Genomic DNA, 15,449 nt, shown 5'->3' on the forward strand with positions numbered 1-15,449 from the left:
TACGATATATTAATATCCAGTTATCTTTCTTATAGTTCTTACAAATATATTTTTCAAATTACTGACTTCAACTGGGAAAATTTTCAACAAGTATAAATTGGATTCGAGTATAAATTGAATTTCAACAATTATAGACATAGATTTCAGTATTCTGGGAGTAAGTACAGTGATTTTACATGGTTTGATAATAAAAGCGATATTCAAAAGAGAATATGTGTGTTCGGAAACAAGCTAAACAAATTCTTATCTAAACGTAAGCACCTTGGTAAAGCAGGGAAACCACGGACAATGATTTGATTTTAAATTACAGGATAAAGTTGTTAGATTATTATTATTAAAAAAAAAAATTTTAAAAAGTGACACGACTGTCCGAACCTGAAGGCGAATTTTTCAGAAAATTCTATTGAATTGTTGTAATTTAATCGAAATAATTAACTACAGTAACCCGGGTTCATACTATGTTCAGAAAGAAAAAAAAATTCTGTATTTACATTGCAGAAATATCTGCATTATATAGTCCTCATTATATAAATCCCCCCTTTGAAAATTGCTCTAGTTAAGGACATTGAATATATCTAATGAAAATAATTCATCACTGCATTTTAAAGTTTTTAAACCTATGTGTATATCTAGATGTGTCCACACTTTTCGGACAACCTGTACAACTAATGTTTCTTTTTTATTTGTGCTTTTTTTACGATGTTAAGTTTTATTTTTCAAATGTATTTCAATAGTTAGTCATATTTTTATAAAAATATGTTACATTTTAGGTTCTTCATGCAGGTTTACATACAATCCTCAAACATTACATTAAGCAGCAAAAAAAAAAAAAAAAATTTATAGAAGGAGTAAGAATTTGTGTTTTCAGACCCCAGCTAAGGGGAGAAAAAAAAGACATTGTCTTATTCCATAAGACCTTATTTAATAATGAAATTTGCATTTGCTTTATGACAGAAAATTGTTGCTACAAAAAAAATTTCGCTACTTCGTGTTTTGGTGTATTTGGGCATGCCTCTTCAAACAGTTCCTTAAGTGCAAAAATTAAAAATTATTTAGAATATTTTTTTTTCATAAATCTAAATTATAAGTAATAATATATAAACTACAAATAAAGACTACGTTTTTTTTCTCTTTTTTTTCATTTTAGTTTTCAGCATATTATTTAGTATTTTAATAATTGGTCGGCTTAAAAATCTACTAAAAAAAACAAACTTGGCATGCCAGCTAAAAGTTGTCACCAGACACCGTTCATTAACTTTAGAATATAAAAACAAAGAAAAAGAAGGGGGAAAAAAACTTGAGGATGAAAGTAACAGCTGAAGAACATTGGCCGGCGGACCCGGATCTGCGGACAAAGCTCTATGTAGAACGAGGGCCAGTGACTAGACAGCCCAAAACAGCTTCTTCATTCGGCGAAGGAAGAAAAAAAATAGGTTATCTTTCTTTCTAACTGCATACTCATTTCAAACTATTGAAAATGGAGAAAAAAAAATTTGAAGTTATTATTTATTCATAAAAAAAAAAAAGATAAGATAGTGTAGATCAGAATATCGATAGACTTTGGTTACGTATGATTAAGCCATTTAATAAGGAGAAAAAACGCTTTTCTAAAAAAGTGTTCAGGATCAATTCTAAGAAAGCAAATAGTTTTTGAATATTTATTAAATTACGAACCATGCAAATAAAAATATGTTCGTAATTTTCATGTAACATAGTTAAGGGGTCACAGTACCTTTGCGAAAATTTTTTAAAATAAAGGTATAATCATTCATTTTGAGCATGCTTTACATGCTCATTTAAGTTATAATCAATAATTTATCTTCAAAAAGTAATTAAACTGTTAAATTTTTTTAAAATTTTAAAAAAAGTTGGAAAAATTCTAAATTTTTAAATCCCTAAGGCTTTTTTATTTTATCATATTTTCAAGAAAAGTTTTTTTCATAGTGCTTGCAATATTTATCTTAATAATTTTGTGCATTCATTTGTTGATTATTCAATTAGAAAATTTTTTATAGATTATTTTCTAAAAAAGTAGAAAAAAAGGCTAAAAATTCCTGTTAAGTATATATAAAAATTGTAAAAATTATTAAGTATTAAGTATATATAAAAATTGTAATTGTAAAAATTGTAATTGTAAAAATTGCCGTAAAAATTGTAATACCTCATAAAATGCTTATTCCATGCACAGTTTAATTAAGTGTATTATTCTCAAGATAAAAAAGTTTACTTCAAAGCTTTATCTTAAATAGAAAAAATTCCTTAGGGATTTAATTAAGATGAAGACACAAAATTATCATCTATGTGAGAAAGCACTTTAAAGTCAGACTGCTGAGCAAGTTTCTGTATTAGAGCAATTTAAAATCATTCATAACTTTTTTAAAAATGTAGATAGAGAGATGAATTTTTTTCTGTACATTTGAAATACTTTGAAGTTTTATTATAAGCAATAAAAAATTTTTTGGTATTTTTGTCATTTTTTGGGTACTGTGACCCCTTAAGGATATGGTTCTTTAACAGGATGCCACTATGGGTGAAATCGAAGTTGCTTTTTGAGGTACGAGCGTGCAGTCTTCAAGGCTGAGATATACAAAGCAGCATAACACGATAGCTTTCAAATATATATATATATATATAAAGTTGTTTTCTGAAAAGAGGCAGGATGTATGTGTTTGAATTTGGGATTGCCCCCATAAGCCTAGAGAGGCAGGAAATTTGCGCCCCAGTTTTTTAGTTCTTTAATGATAAAGTACCATAAATAAATTATATTTACCCTATAAGTGCTCAACACAAACTAAAGTGCCTGACGTAAGTATTTTTTTCAAAACACACGTTGAACAGACGACTTAATTCTGAGTTAACGATTATCAATGTTCAACTCATAGCCTTATAATTTTAAACCCAACCCAGAAGACAAGGGAACTCCTGGATCAATCGTTGGGACAAACTAGCCTTCATGGAAGACTTTGTGATGGAACTAACCTGCATTTGCGTTAAATGGAGAGGAAAACTACGAAAACATTTCACGGTAAGCTTGACGGCAAGAGGACTCTAACCCATGATCCATCCATCTACCACCGAGGATATTTTATGTCAGCACTGCGGTCGCTGGGACCCAGTTGCGGAATTCGTATCGATCAGCCACCACTGGGATTCGAACCAAGTTTATCGCGTTGGAAGGCGAGTGCTGTATCCTCTGGATGACGTAAGTATTGCTCATATACATATCCTCATTAGCAACAATAAAAAAGCCTCTCCCCGTTAAAATGTTATGTTCTTACATAATACTTCTCGGCGCGTGATTAATATAGGAACTACAATGTAGCAAAAATGTATTATAATACTATAGTTTATAACACAGCATTCAATGTTTTACTGTTCTTAATATTCAGACTATTCATTCATACTATTACATGCATACATACTATTCATACTATTACATGTATTCATACTACTTCAGAATATTCAGAATGTATATTTTAAAAAAATCAATTCTCCCTCTCTTCCTATTTCAATAAAACGAAAATGTCTATTTACGTTTTTTATTCCTCTTTATAACATTAGAATATTTAAGCAATTACGTCAGTTTTCAGCAAATAAATACAACTTAATTTCGTATATCGCATTAAATATGTTTGAAATACAATTTAAAAAAAAAAGTCAAGAGGAAGAGAAAATATAAAATTATCGATTGTATTTCAAGCTGCTCACCTACATTACCAACAATAAGAAGATTTACAAAAAGAAGATTTTTTTTCCAGTTATAAGGAAAGAAGAGTTATTAGAACAAATAAATGAACATGCGTGAGGTGCAAAATAGCAATTCATATGACGAAAGAGACTTTTCATTGTTTGAGTGAACCATCTGTTTTCATAATCAAATCAATATTTAATACCAGTTAAGCTGCTGAATAAATATTCTACGGAAGACCTTGGCCTTCAACATTTCCATTATGTCCTTCCTAGGAACCTGCTGTTAGAATTTTTTTTCAGAGAATATTTTCCTCAATCACGGTAGTTTTTTTAATTCCCACAATGTAGGCCATTCATCAGTTGAATCTCAAAAAATGACATAGATTAATTATTCATTCCATTACTGCGTAAGAATGGAAAAGGGATTAAAGTTATTTTAAGTAACATATTCTGGTAGTTAATTAAAATTATGACTGTTCCTAAATAATAGATCCTAGTAACAGTTTGAAAATTAAGCTCATTATTGGTCCGAAAATAACTATATGTGTTTTATATCGTGATTCTTTGACCAATGAGAACGATCATTATTAAATTAACAATAACGATGGAATCGCCGACTGGGCTGTGTAGTGGTCAGGGAGCTGACCTCACATCAGAAAGGTCTCATTCTCTATACCAGGGATGGCGAACCAATGGCACGCGTGCCATTTATGGCACGCGACACGATATTTTGGGCACTCCACCGATCACAATTGTTGTTACACTATGAATTGTTATTACACAAATGTTATTACGCTATGAAGCATATGTAACAACTAAATTAAAATTCACAAAAAACAAACAAAATAATAAACAAAATAATAAACAATTATTAATAAAAAAATTTATTCTAAAAAACAATTATTAACAGTAAAAAACAAGTTAACAATAAATAACTAGCAAAAAATCAACAGTCCTGCTTAAACTAGCATCTTACAACCTAATATAAGTTATTGGTCATCTAATCTGCAACAACAGAAGTCACACTGATGCTACTTTAAGTTGAATTACTTGTATAACTGAGACATTGCAAAATGTATTTTTTTTTCAATGTAAATAAAGAGTTTTGAGTTGATAGTAATTAGTATTATTCTTTTCCCAATAATCACGAAGTCAAAATTATTTGTCGGCACGTCTATGACCTCATTAAGCAATTTTTTAGAGAAAATGGCACGTTGGTGTATAAAGGTTCGCCACCCCTGCTCTATACTATCTGTCCTTACTGTGGGTGCAACTTAGGGCCACCTGATATGGTGCCCCTGAAAGAGTGGCCAACAAATCTGCCCTACTGATACCTGAATGACGAGAGTCAATCGGGTGGACATAGGGAAAAAATATTTCATGGAAAAACTTAGAAACAGTTGCTGATATTTGTCGAAATATAACAATGGATCAATCATTATTTTCCTATCAGAAAATGAAGAAAAAACAACTGCTGCTTGTAAGGAAATACTGACGAACAGGATTAGTAGCTATTTATAGTTAACGATGGTTATGACTTTATAACAAATGCCCGCCATAATTATAAAATAACAATGGTACAATTGCTACTAGTAACAGCGACGAACTGGAATAGTTGCTGACATTAATTATACAGTAACGAAGGACTGACTGCTTAACTAAAGAACTAGCACTCTGAAATCAAAAAATTAAAGTTTCAAAGACTGCTATAACTCAAAATAATAATTAATTTCTAAATTAAAGACGAAAGGTAGAGCTACTGCTATTAGTCACAAAATAATTATGAAAGAGCTAAGCTGCAAATAATCAGAACAAGCAGCAACAAACGTTGCCGTAGTTCGAAAATAACGACACACAGCTTAGAAACAGATAGTTCTGTTAGTTAGAAAACAGCGATTAGTTATAACGACTGATCAGTTTCAGAACAGTTGCTGTTAATCTCCAAAGAATAATAATGGAACCGATGGTTTAAACAAGAAAAGAAGGGGGAGCTCGGACTACTATAAATCAGAAAACAGCAATGAAACATTCCATTCTGCTGGAAATTTCTGCTGTTAATAAAAAAAAATTATGTAAAGTACGGTTCATGTTCGATGGCTAACACAGTAGCCCATCCCTAATTTAAAAAAAAAAAAAAAAAAAAAAAAAAAACCTTTATTGAAAGCTTAAATTTTGTTTGTAAATAGGCGTACTACAAAACACAGACAAGATTTAATTTATTGCTGTTAAATCAACCATAAATTGCACAATTGATCGGCTGACAATCTCTTAAGTTTTCAAGCAAAAAAAGTAAAGTATCTCGCAATCGATTAATTCCCAATTGAAAAATTCGCTATAGTAGAAATTTCGTCATATTTGATATTTTTGCAGCTATATTGATATTTTGCAGTAATTTAAGTAAATGTTACAAAACTTATTTATGAAAGTTCAAAAGATTAAAAATAAAGTATTAGAAAGGAGTGTTTGAAGCAGAAATTTTGCCCTTCACATATTTTGCGCCAAGACAGAAATAAATAATGCGAGTAATATCAATAACAAGCACACGCCAGAGGTAACTTTTAACATGACTTTTATCCCAACTGTCTTTATGAGAGGTAACTTTTAACAAAAATGACGAAATTATTAAACGTCTGAAAAATTTGTTACGGGGAAATAACCATTTCATTATGCAAATAATAATTTCTATGTCAATTGGAAAAGAAAAAAATTTTGTAGGGAGATATTTGAAATTTGTAGGAAAATTATTATACGATTTAAAAAAAGACGGGTACTGAGGCTAACAATTTTCAAGATTAATTTTGTTTTATACTGTTCTTCATTTCATACTCTTTGTAAATAGAACTGCCAGGGGTTTGTCCAGACATTTTGTGAAAGGTCCGGTTTTTGCGAAATTATGAAAAAAAATTACTAACATTCTTTCAACCAGGGTCCTCCTAATGTGAATTTGTGCAAATAGGGTTCGATTATTGCAAAAACCTTTCTCAAGGAGTTTTTAAATTGTAAATAGATACAAGATTATGCTCGGCACTGTAAAATTACAATTAAAAAAAAAATTAAACTTTCAAAAATAAACAGCAATTGCTTCTTCTAAATTAGAGATGCAACAGACAAATATTTGGTATTAAGCCTATACTGCTGAACGCAGAATATTCATTTCTGACAAATAATGGAATAATCGTCTGCCGAAGACAAAACTTAATTCGTTTACATTCATCTTTCTTGTTTTCTGCCCTGGGAAGGGTTTATTCGATTAACAAAACAATAATGAAGATAAACAAATTTGTGAAGGGTCCGATTAAAAGAAAAATCATTTTGTGAAGGCTCCGTTTTTAAGTTAAAATCTTTTGTGAAGGGTCCGTTTTTATGAAAAAATATTTTGCGAAGGGTCCGTCAACGGACCCAAATTTCTTCTAAACGGTTCCTTGACTGCTGTCTCAAACTTACGCAATTTTCTCCCTGTCTCTGTAACCATGATTTCAGAAAATCTTGCCTTTTCTTTACAGTACGCTTCAGTAAAAGTTGGAAAAGATGCCGCGGAGGAGGGTAGGGGGAGCAAGATTTACCAAAACCATGGTAACGGAGGGAGGGGGAAAGTGTGGAGAGTGAGTAAATCGCGTAACCTTGGGACGCCCATTCTATTTACAAAGAGTAAGATCTACAATGCAACCAAAGATTTACAATAATAAAAAAGGCATTTATTTTCATTTACAAATTTGTCTATAAAATATTCATTCAATTTTAACGTCCTTTATATTTGGCAAAATTTCTAAATCACAAACTTCGGAGAAGAAAGACACAATGCGAACACCTGTAGGTTTAGATTTCAAAAATATAATGAGAAAAAAACTTACGTAGTGTCCTCCGACCGGCAATGGCATGGGAGGTGAGAGTAAATAGTGACGAACTGTTCCATTCTCGTCCACTACTTGATGTACTACGTGTCCAGGAGGAACCTGCAGCTGTACAGGTAAGGGACCTGTACTGTTGTTTTGCACCATGCGCACTCCGGGCCCTAGAAATAAAAAGGAACACTGTTAATAAAAAACATCGATAACAAAATACAATATTTTTTTAATTGTAAACTTTCATTAAGATTTTCTTCTAATTCATTACCCTCAATAAGTTTTTCAATGACTCAAGCAAATAAAGTGTTATCCGACTTGCTACTTTTTCAGTGCTGTGGTTTATTTATTTCATTTTAGTTTTTGAATCTAGCGTTGAAATTACGTAGCTTTAACGTAATCTTAAAAGCAAAGAGGGGTCATTAAACTACGCCCCACCAACATCTCTATTCCAGACTGCATAGCAGACTTGACATGTATCAAGACTAGGTTCTTGGCAAGTTTTAAAATACAATTGATACACATTTTTTATTTTTAGATGAAACAAGACTGATGAAAATAATGAAACGGAACATTTTATTTGTAGTTAAAAATTTGCCATAAAAACTTACAATAAGGGACAGGATGGATATATAACCCACTGGCTACTTCAGATATAAAACTTGTGATTAGTTAATAACTAAAACATGTTGGAATGAACTAATAGGCACTCTGAGTCAAAATGTCTCACAATAAATATAACCGAGAAAAATGAATAGTTTTTCTTAAATGCCTAAAGTTAGTGGTCTGAGATGGTCTTCTTACCTAAATTATGTCTTTACAAATTAGGTCTTAACCCTTGGAGGGGTGGATGACGCCCCTAGGGGAAGAAAGTTAGGAGACCAATAACCTTTAATTTCAGAAAATCCACGTTCTTATTCTTTTTCTTGTATAACAGATTATCTTTCGACTAATGGGTTTCTTAACTACATTCTGAAAGATTTTAAAATCACGCAATAGTTTCCAGAAATTATTGAAGAAAACTAAAAGTAGCATTAAGGAAATGATAAGTTTCAACCGGATTATTTGGTGTAAAAACGTGTTTGTGTCCTACCTCGTAATAACAATTGTCGTCTGCATTATGAAATAGAATAATTAAGTTGATGAATCATTAAGATAGCATCTCGGTGCCTAAAAATCACATCATAAGATCAAAAATAAGTAAAAGTGTAAGCGTCTTTTTTTAAAAAAAAAATTATATTAATACAACAGTAAATAAAATTTTTATTGCAGACACAGTGACCAAGTTAAACCTTTATTTTATATTCCCACGGAATCAAACGCTGATATCTCACAAACCAAACTGTTCTAAATAAGAGAGCGAGAGAAAAAAGATATGTCGGACAGACATCCATCCATCTTTGACAAATGGAATTCGCGTGGGTTTTCTGACCTTGTCTGGAGAGAACGCCAAATGAAAAAAGGAAAAATCTTCTGAAGTAAAACATAAAGCTTCAATACAATATTCTTCTTTACTAACTTCAAAGAGGCACACACACTTATTACATAAATATATGCCCCCCCCCCCAAAAAAAAAATATTAAACTTAGTAAGAAATGTTTTAAGTTAATTTGTTTTTCGAAGACTTTGTTGTTAGATGGAATAACGCTTTTTTTGCTACTGTGAGTTTGCAACAGTAACTCATTACTGTTAGGACAAATTTAGCCTATCTAAAACTAGCGCTATCAATGCTTAGTCTGCAAATGGCGCTAAACGTCAATATGGACAAAATTCACAGTTTTAAGAAAATAAAAAGCGTTTCTGGTATGATTTTTTAATATTTAAAAACCTATTCAAATGCTGCATTATCTGTGCTCATAAACATTTGCATAAACTGAGAACAAGCCAGTGATTTTGGTAATTTTCTTCTAGGTCGCCAAATTGGCGATTTATAAAAAAGTTCAATTACTTCAAAAATAATTAAAGTTATTCGTCCGTTCTAAAGCCCAGAAAATTCTTCACAGCAATATGATATATATAGTTTAAAATCATCGTTTTGCTCTCTCTTCAAGTGAAAGATATTTAAATTGTGGCATTTTCATTTTCCTTGGCGAAATAGCTTCGAAAAACAAAGTTAAAGAAAATTAATAAATTGCCCGCTGAAACCACGTCCAGTTTAGGAAAGCAGAACAAAGATTACATACGTAAACGAGAGTTTACATTTAGCTTATGCTCATTAAGAAGGGGATATAAGAAAATTAAATTTCGTTTATTGAAAAAAATCCATTAGAAAAAAATCAAGTGGGTAACTAATTTCTAAAATTTTCTGATAACGTAAGAGAGACTCTAAAATTAGCAAAAAATGCTTACGTAATATTTGAATCTAAATTGAAAAAAGGTTGTACTCATTAAAAAATTTAAAAATGAAGTGCCACTATTAAACGCTAAAATTTCCGAATTAAAGCACTAAAATCAAAGTTTCTCCCTTTGTCACCTGAACATGGCTTTCGGCTCATAGCATATTTATTGTAGACAAAGTGTATAAGTCGTATTTATTGTAGTCGAAGTGTTTGGCTAAGATCCGAATAAAATTTTTCAGCCTACTATGAAAATATTCCATAGTCACTTCTCACAAGAAATTTTCTTAAGATTAACAATTAGTAAAATAATGAGAAGTATAAAATCTACACAGCCCACTACAGACCAACGGAACCTTATCAGACGCCAAGGTCCGCCAACGATGTATGAGTAAGAAATCAACCCCACAAATTTAAATTAAACTCAAACAGTACGTGCTTAATTAATATTAGGCTTTTTCTTTCACTTTTACTTAAATGAATTAAAATAGTAATATTAAAATTTACAATTAAAAAAATGTATTTACTTTTAACACATCGAAAAATAAATTAAGAAAATTACGTAATGAATACAAAAGTTATAAAAAATTTTTTTACGTGAACTTGAATAAAAATAATGTTTTTCAACAAATATTTCCTTATTTTTATAATGAGCATTTACTAATAAACAGATGTACTTTATAAATGAATGTGTACAAATTAAAAGAACAAATTCAACTAGAAGTGTTTTCCTTACAACACACCAAATAAACTAAATGCAAAGATTACAAGAAAGGACTACAATGGAAAAAATAATTGCTCAAAAAAGTGAAATCAGGGGTCTGTCTGTCCAGACATTTTGTGAAAGGCCCGTTTTTGTAAATTTGTGAAAAAATTACTCGTAATTTGTGAATATAATAAACGTTAAGTCACATTCTTTCAACCAGGGTCCTGTTTTTATGAATTTGTGCAAATAGGGTCTTGTTATTGCAAAAAACTTTTTTTCAAGGAGTTTTTAAATTGTAAATAGATACAAGATTATGCTCAACACTGTAAAACTACAAGAAAAAAAAATTACATTTTCAAAAATAAACAGCAATTGCTGCTTCTAAATGTTGTTGTTAATTTACGTCGCACTAGAGCTGCACAATGGGCTATTGGCGACGGTCTGGGAAACATCCCGGAAGATGATCCGAAGACATGCCATCACAATTTTGATCCTCTGCGGAGGGGATGGCACCTCCGCTTCGGTAGCCCGACGACCTGCGCGCGAAGTCGAGCACTTTACGGTAGCACAGTTTAACGAGGACCCATACCGCACACCCTCGGTCCCTACGCAGACTGATCCAAGTGGTCACCCACCCGCACACTGACCGTAGCCAGTGATGCTTGACTGCGGTAATCTGCTGGGAACCGTGTCTTAACGATCAGTCCACTGCGGGACTTGCTGCTTCTAAATTAGAGATGCAACTTACAAATATTTGGTATTTAGCCTATACTGGCTGAACGCAGAATATTCATTGCGGACGAATATAGGAAGAAGCGTCTGCCGAAGACAAAACTTAATTCATTTTTTTCCCCCTGGGAAGGGTTTATTCGATTAACAAAACAATAATGAAGATAAACACATTTGTGAAGGGCCTGATTAAAAGAAAATTCATTTTGTGAAGGGTCCGTTTTCAAGTTAAAATATTTTGTGAAGGATCCGTTTTTATGAAATGATATTTTGTGAAGTTTAACGGACAAAAATTTCTTCTAAACAGACCCCTGGAAATACAATGTTTTTTCTCGTTTTAAAAAATTTAAGATTTAAAATTGCGCTAAAAGAAAAACTGAATTCCTTAAAATTTTTAAATTTCTCGGAATTTTTCAGGTTGTCAAAATGGCTAGACATCCTGGAATTGTTATATAATTTTAAATATTTCTAAGCAACAACGCGTCTAAGAGTTAACGACTATCTTTTATTTTCTCCTTTCGTTTTCAAAATTTGAATATTTTTATAGCATATAAGAGGGAACAAAGGGACGACTAACCATTTAAGATCATAAGATCTCTGCAAGCTCAATAAAACTGAGAAAATAATATTCTGGACTTTTAAAAATATCCCCGTACTTCATAACATCACGGGAAAAAATAAAATCGTCTCCGTAAAAATCTGAAGCATGTGCTATTTATAAGCCCCATGATTCGACACAATCCAGAAGTTCTGAAAAAGAGATAAAATTCAGAAGTCATGCATGCTTAAAGTCAGGCACACATTAAAGAAATATCGCGAAGGTGAAAAAATTTGCAACTAATTTCATTTCCTTGTCACGCGAGAGATAACCCCGGTCATAAGAAATATTTTCACTATCTCACGAGATAAAAAAAAAATAGGATATCGAAATGATATATATACAAATAAACAACAGGTAAAGAGGAAGAGCGTGAGAAATGATACGGGACAACATACCCGAATCAATGTTAAAGCATACATATCACGGGATAGCAGATATATGTAAATGATTACTGAATTATTCATCAGCTGTGTGGTTTTTAAAAAGAACTCTAGAATTAGAATAGTAGGAGATAAAAAGTATTCTTAAGTTCAATGTGTAATTATTGAATTAGCAGGGGTCTGTCCAGACATTTTGTGAAAGGTCCGTTTATTGTAAAATTGTGAAAAAAATTACTCGTAATTTGTCAATATAAAATAAACGTAAAATCGCATTCTTTCAACCAGGGTCCGCTTTTGTGAGCTTGTGCAAATAGGGTCTTGTTATTGCAAAAAAACTTTTTCAAGGAGTTTTTATATTGTAAAGACATACAAGATTATGCTCAACACTGTAAAATTATAAATAAAATAATTAAATTTTAAAAAATAAACAGCAATTGCAGCTACTAAATTAGCGATGCAACATACAAATATTTGGTATTTAGCCTATACTGCTGAGCGCAGAATATTAATTTCGGACGAATAAAGGAAGAATCGTCTGCCGAAGACAAAATTTAGTTCGTTTACATCTGTCTTTCTTTCCCTCCCCCCTCCTTCCTGGGAAGGGTTTATTCGATTAACGAAACAATAATGAAGATAAACAAATTTGTGAAGGGTCCGTTTTTATGTAAAAATATTTTGTGAAGGGTCCGTTTTTATGAAAAGATATTTTGTGAAGGGTCCGTTTTTATGAAAAGATATTTTGTGAAGGGTCCGTTAACGGACCCAAATTTCTTCTAAACAGACCCCTGATTAGGTAATTAAAAATGGAAAATATTAAGACACGTTTTTAATAATTAATAAATTTTCTATTATATGTAAACGAAATAACTAGAAATAACAGCGAACACAAATCTTGCTTAACACTAGGAAAGACAGAAATACCTATATTGCCCAAAAGCAGTCAAAATGATTGCAGTGTGAAAGAATAACTAATGCATAAAGAAATTTGTTTAAAAGTAATTTTTTATATTTTTGATATTATTCTCAGTTGTATAACAAGTAATTAGAAAATATTAACAATAAAAAAATTATACTTCACAAGAAGAAAAAATGCATACTTATAATATACCAAAAAAATATATATTATATTATATTATATTATATTATATTATATTATATTATATTATATTATATTATATTATATTATATTATATTATATTATATTATATTATATTATATTATATTATATTATATATTATAGATTATATTATATTATATTATATTATACATAAAATTAATTAAAATCTAAAATTAATCGTGTTGAACAATTTCAATCTTTTAAAGTTTTTTTTAAGATTTTGTAATGATTAACGTTAGATAAAGGAGCTAGTTGGCTCATTTCTGCGATCTTAAGTGTATATATTTTTATATTTTATTTTATTACCAGCGCTGAACAGCCGTCTAGATTCTGAGTTTACCACTATCACGGTTAAACTCCGTAGGCTTGTAATTCTGAACTCAACCCAAAAGAAAAGGGAACAACTCGATTAAGCATAAAGACAAACTAGCCTTTGCGGAGGACTTTTTGACGGATCTAACCCGCATTTGTGTTATATGGCAAGGAAAAACCACGAAAAAACCTCCACGGTGAGCCAGACAGCAAGGGGATCCTAACCCATGATCTGCCTACTACTGAGGATATTTTACCTCGGTACTGTGGTCGGTGCAAATCCGAGAACAGAACTCTTATCAACCAGCAAGAATAATAATTGATCTCTTTACAATAATTTTCAACACTCCGCAAGGTGTCAAAATTTATTATGTTGCTCAATTTTATGGAATGTTATTTTACCATAACCTAATATCACGTCAAATCTTACTAAATTCGCCATAAGACAATAGAAATGTTAAAAATAACTTATTAATCAGTTCAACAAAAGCATATTACCTGATAAATTAAAAAAACTTGAACAATCATGTTTATTTATAAACATACTTTTTAAAAAACTGTTCATGCTTTATTCCTTATCCTCTTCACAAATACATAATAATGAACCATTTAGATTTAGAACATTGGACAGCTATCTCCGTAGGACTTTTGATGGTGATGTTAATAGTGGCCTCCTTGAGATAAAATCTCGCCCGTTTAATTTCAGTCGAATCTTTGGCTGAAGACTCCTACAATTTTATTTAACAAAATATTTGTCGAATACACATTATTTAACCAATATAAAATTAGATAGATTTGATACTTTGTTTAAACACACTCATCAAGTCAAACTTAAAAATAAAATTTCTCAATAGGATTTAGCACTTACTTAAATGATGTTATGATTTATCTTAATCAAATAATTAGATTTCATTTAATGAGCGTCCGACGTATGCAGGATTCACCGTTTTGAACTTTTGTATTAAGCTCATTGGTTATAACCTCAAAGCAATTGTTTGTATCAAGTTCTCTACGGTTGTTACATCTGTCATTAGTTTTCGTCTTAACGTTCAAGACGTCCCATCTGATTGCTGATTGGAAGCATCAGACGTTAACCAATTAACCTAGATACGTATCATTTCCTGGTTAAAAGAAAATAAGAAAGTTAAAATTTCTCACGCGATAACCGAAAAGGGCTGAATTGCAAGGAAAAAGTCTATTTCTGGACACATAAAATGATAAATCCTCGTGTCCACAAGAGAACGTTATGTAACTGCCGTCCCTCCAGGCGACAGACGGCCGGCACATTTTATTTAAATAAACGCTGGCCTTTATAAAAGAAAGACTACAGCATCTGGCAGCCTTGACCACCGAGAAGGATCTTTTAAGAAAATAGATTCAACTTTGCCATTACTCACGCTGGGAAGGTCACATGGCGTCCCTGAATGTGATATCACAATAAAGTAATCAGTGCAGGGTTAAATATTGCATCGGGACAACGTTTGGGACAATCGAAATGAATGAAATGGAGATGAGTTTGTATGAACTCATAGGTTCAAGAGATAAGAAATAAATAAATTTAGAACTATTAGGAGCAAGCACTTTTATCTAGTTGTGATGAAACAATTATGAGCTCAAAGATGTCCTAATTAATTTCACTTAGTAAATTAAACAAGTTGACGATGATTGATTATTTATAATTTGAAAGAGATACTTGTTGAAAAGTAATTTAGCATAAAGTACACAGTCCGGCACAT

General features: G+C 31.3%; 1 protein-coding gene across 2 annotated transcripts in view; it reads right to left on the reverse strand.

Moving 5' to 3' along the window:
* Window positions 1-15,449, reverse strand: part of LOC107456948 (fibronectin type-III domain-containing protein 3A) — a 112,794-nt gene that overhangs the window by 48,165 nt on the left and 49,180 nt on the right. For both annotated transcript variants that reach the window (XM_043044811.3, XM_043044810.3), the window contains exon 2: window positions 7,542-7,702. In XM_043044811.3, coding sequence (XP_042900745.2) covers window positions 7,542-7,702 — 161 coding nt within the window. The remainder of the gene's footprint in view (window positions 1-7,541; window positions 7,703-15,449) is intronic.

This window comes from Parasteatoda tepidariorum, chromosome 8 (assembly GCF_982258835.1).
Source record: "Parasteatoda tepidariorum strain Cologne lab strain chromosome 8, Ptep-v5.0, whole genome shotgun sequence".
Taxonomy (NCBI): domain Eukaryota; kingdom Metazoa; phylum Arthropoda; class Arachnida; order Araneae; family Theridiidae; genus Parasteatoda; species Parasteatoda tepidariorum.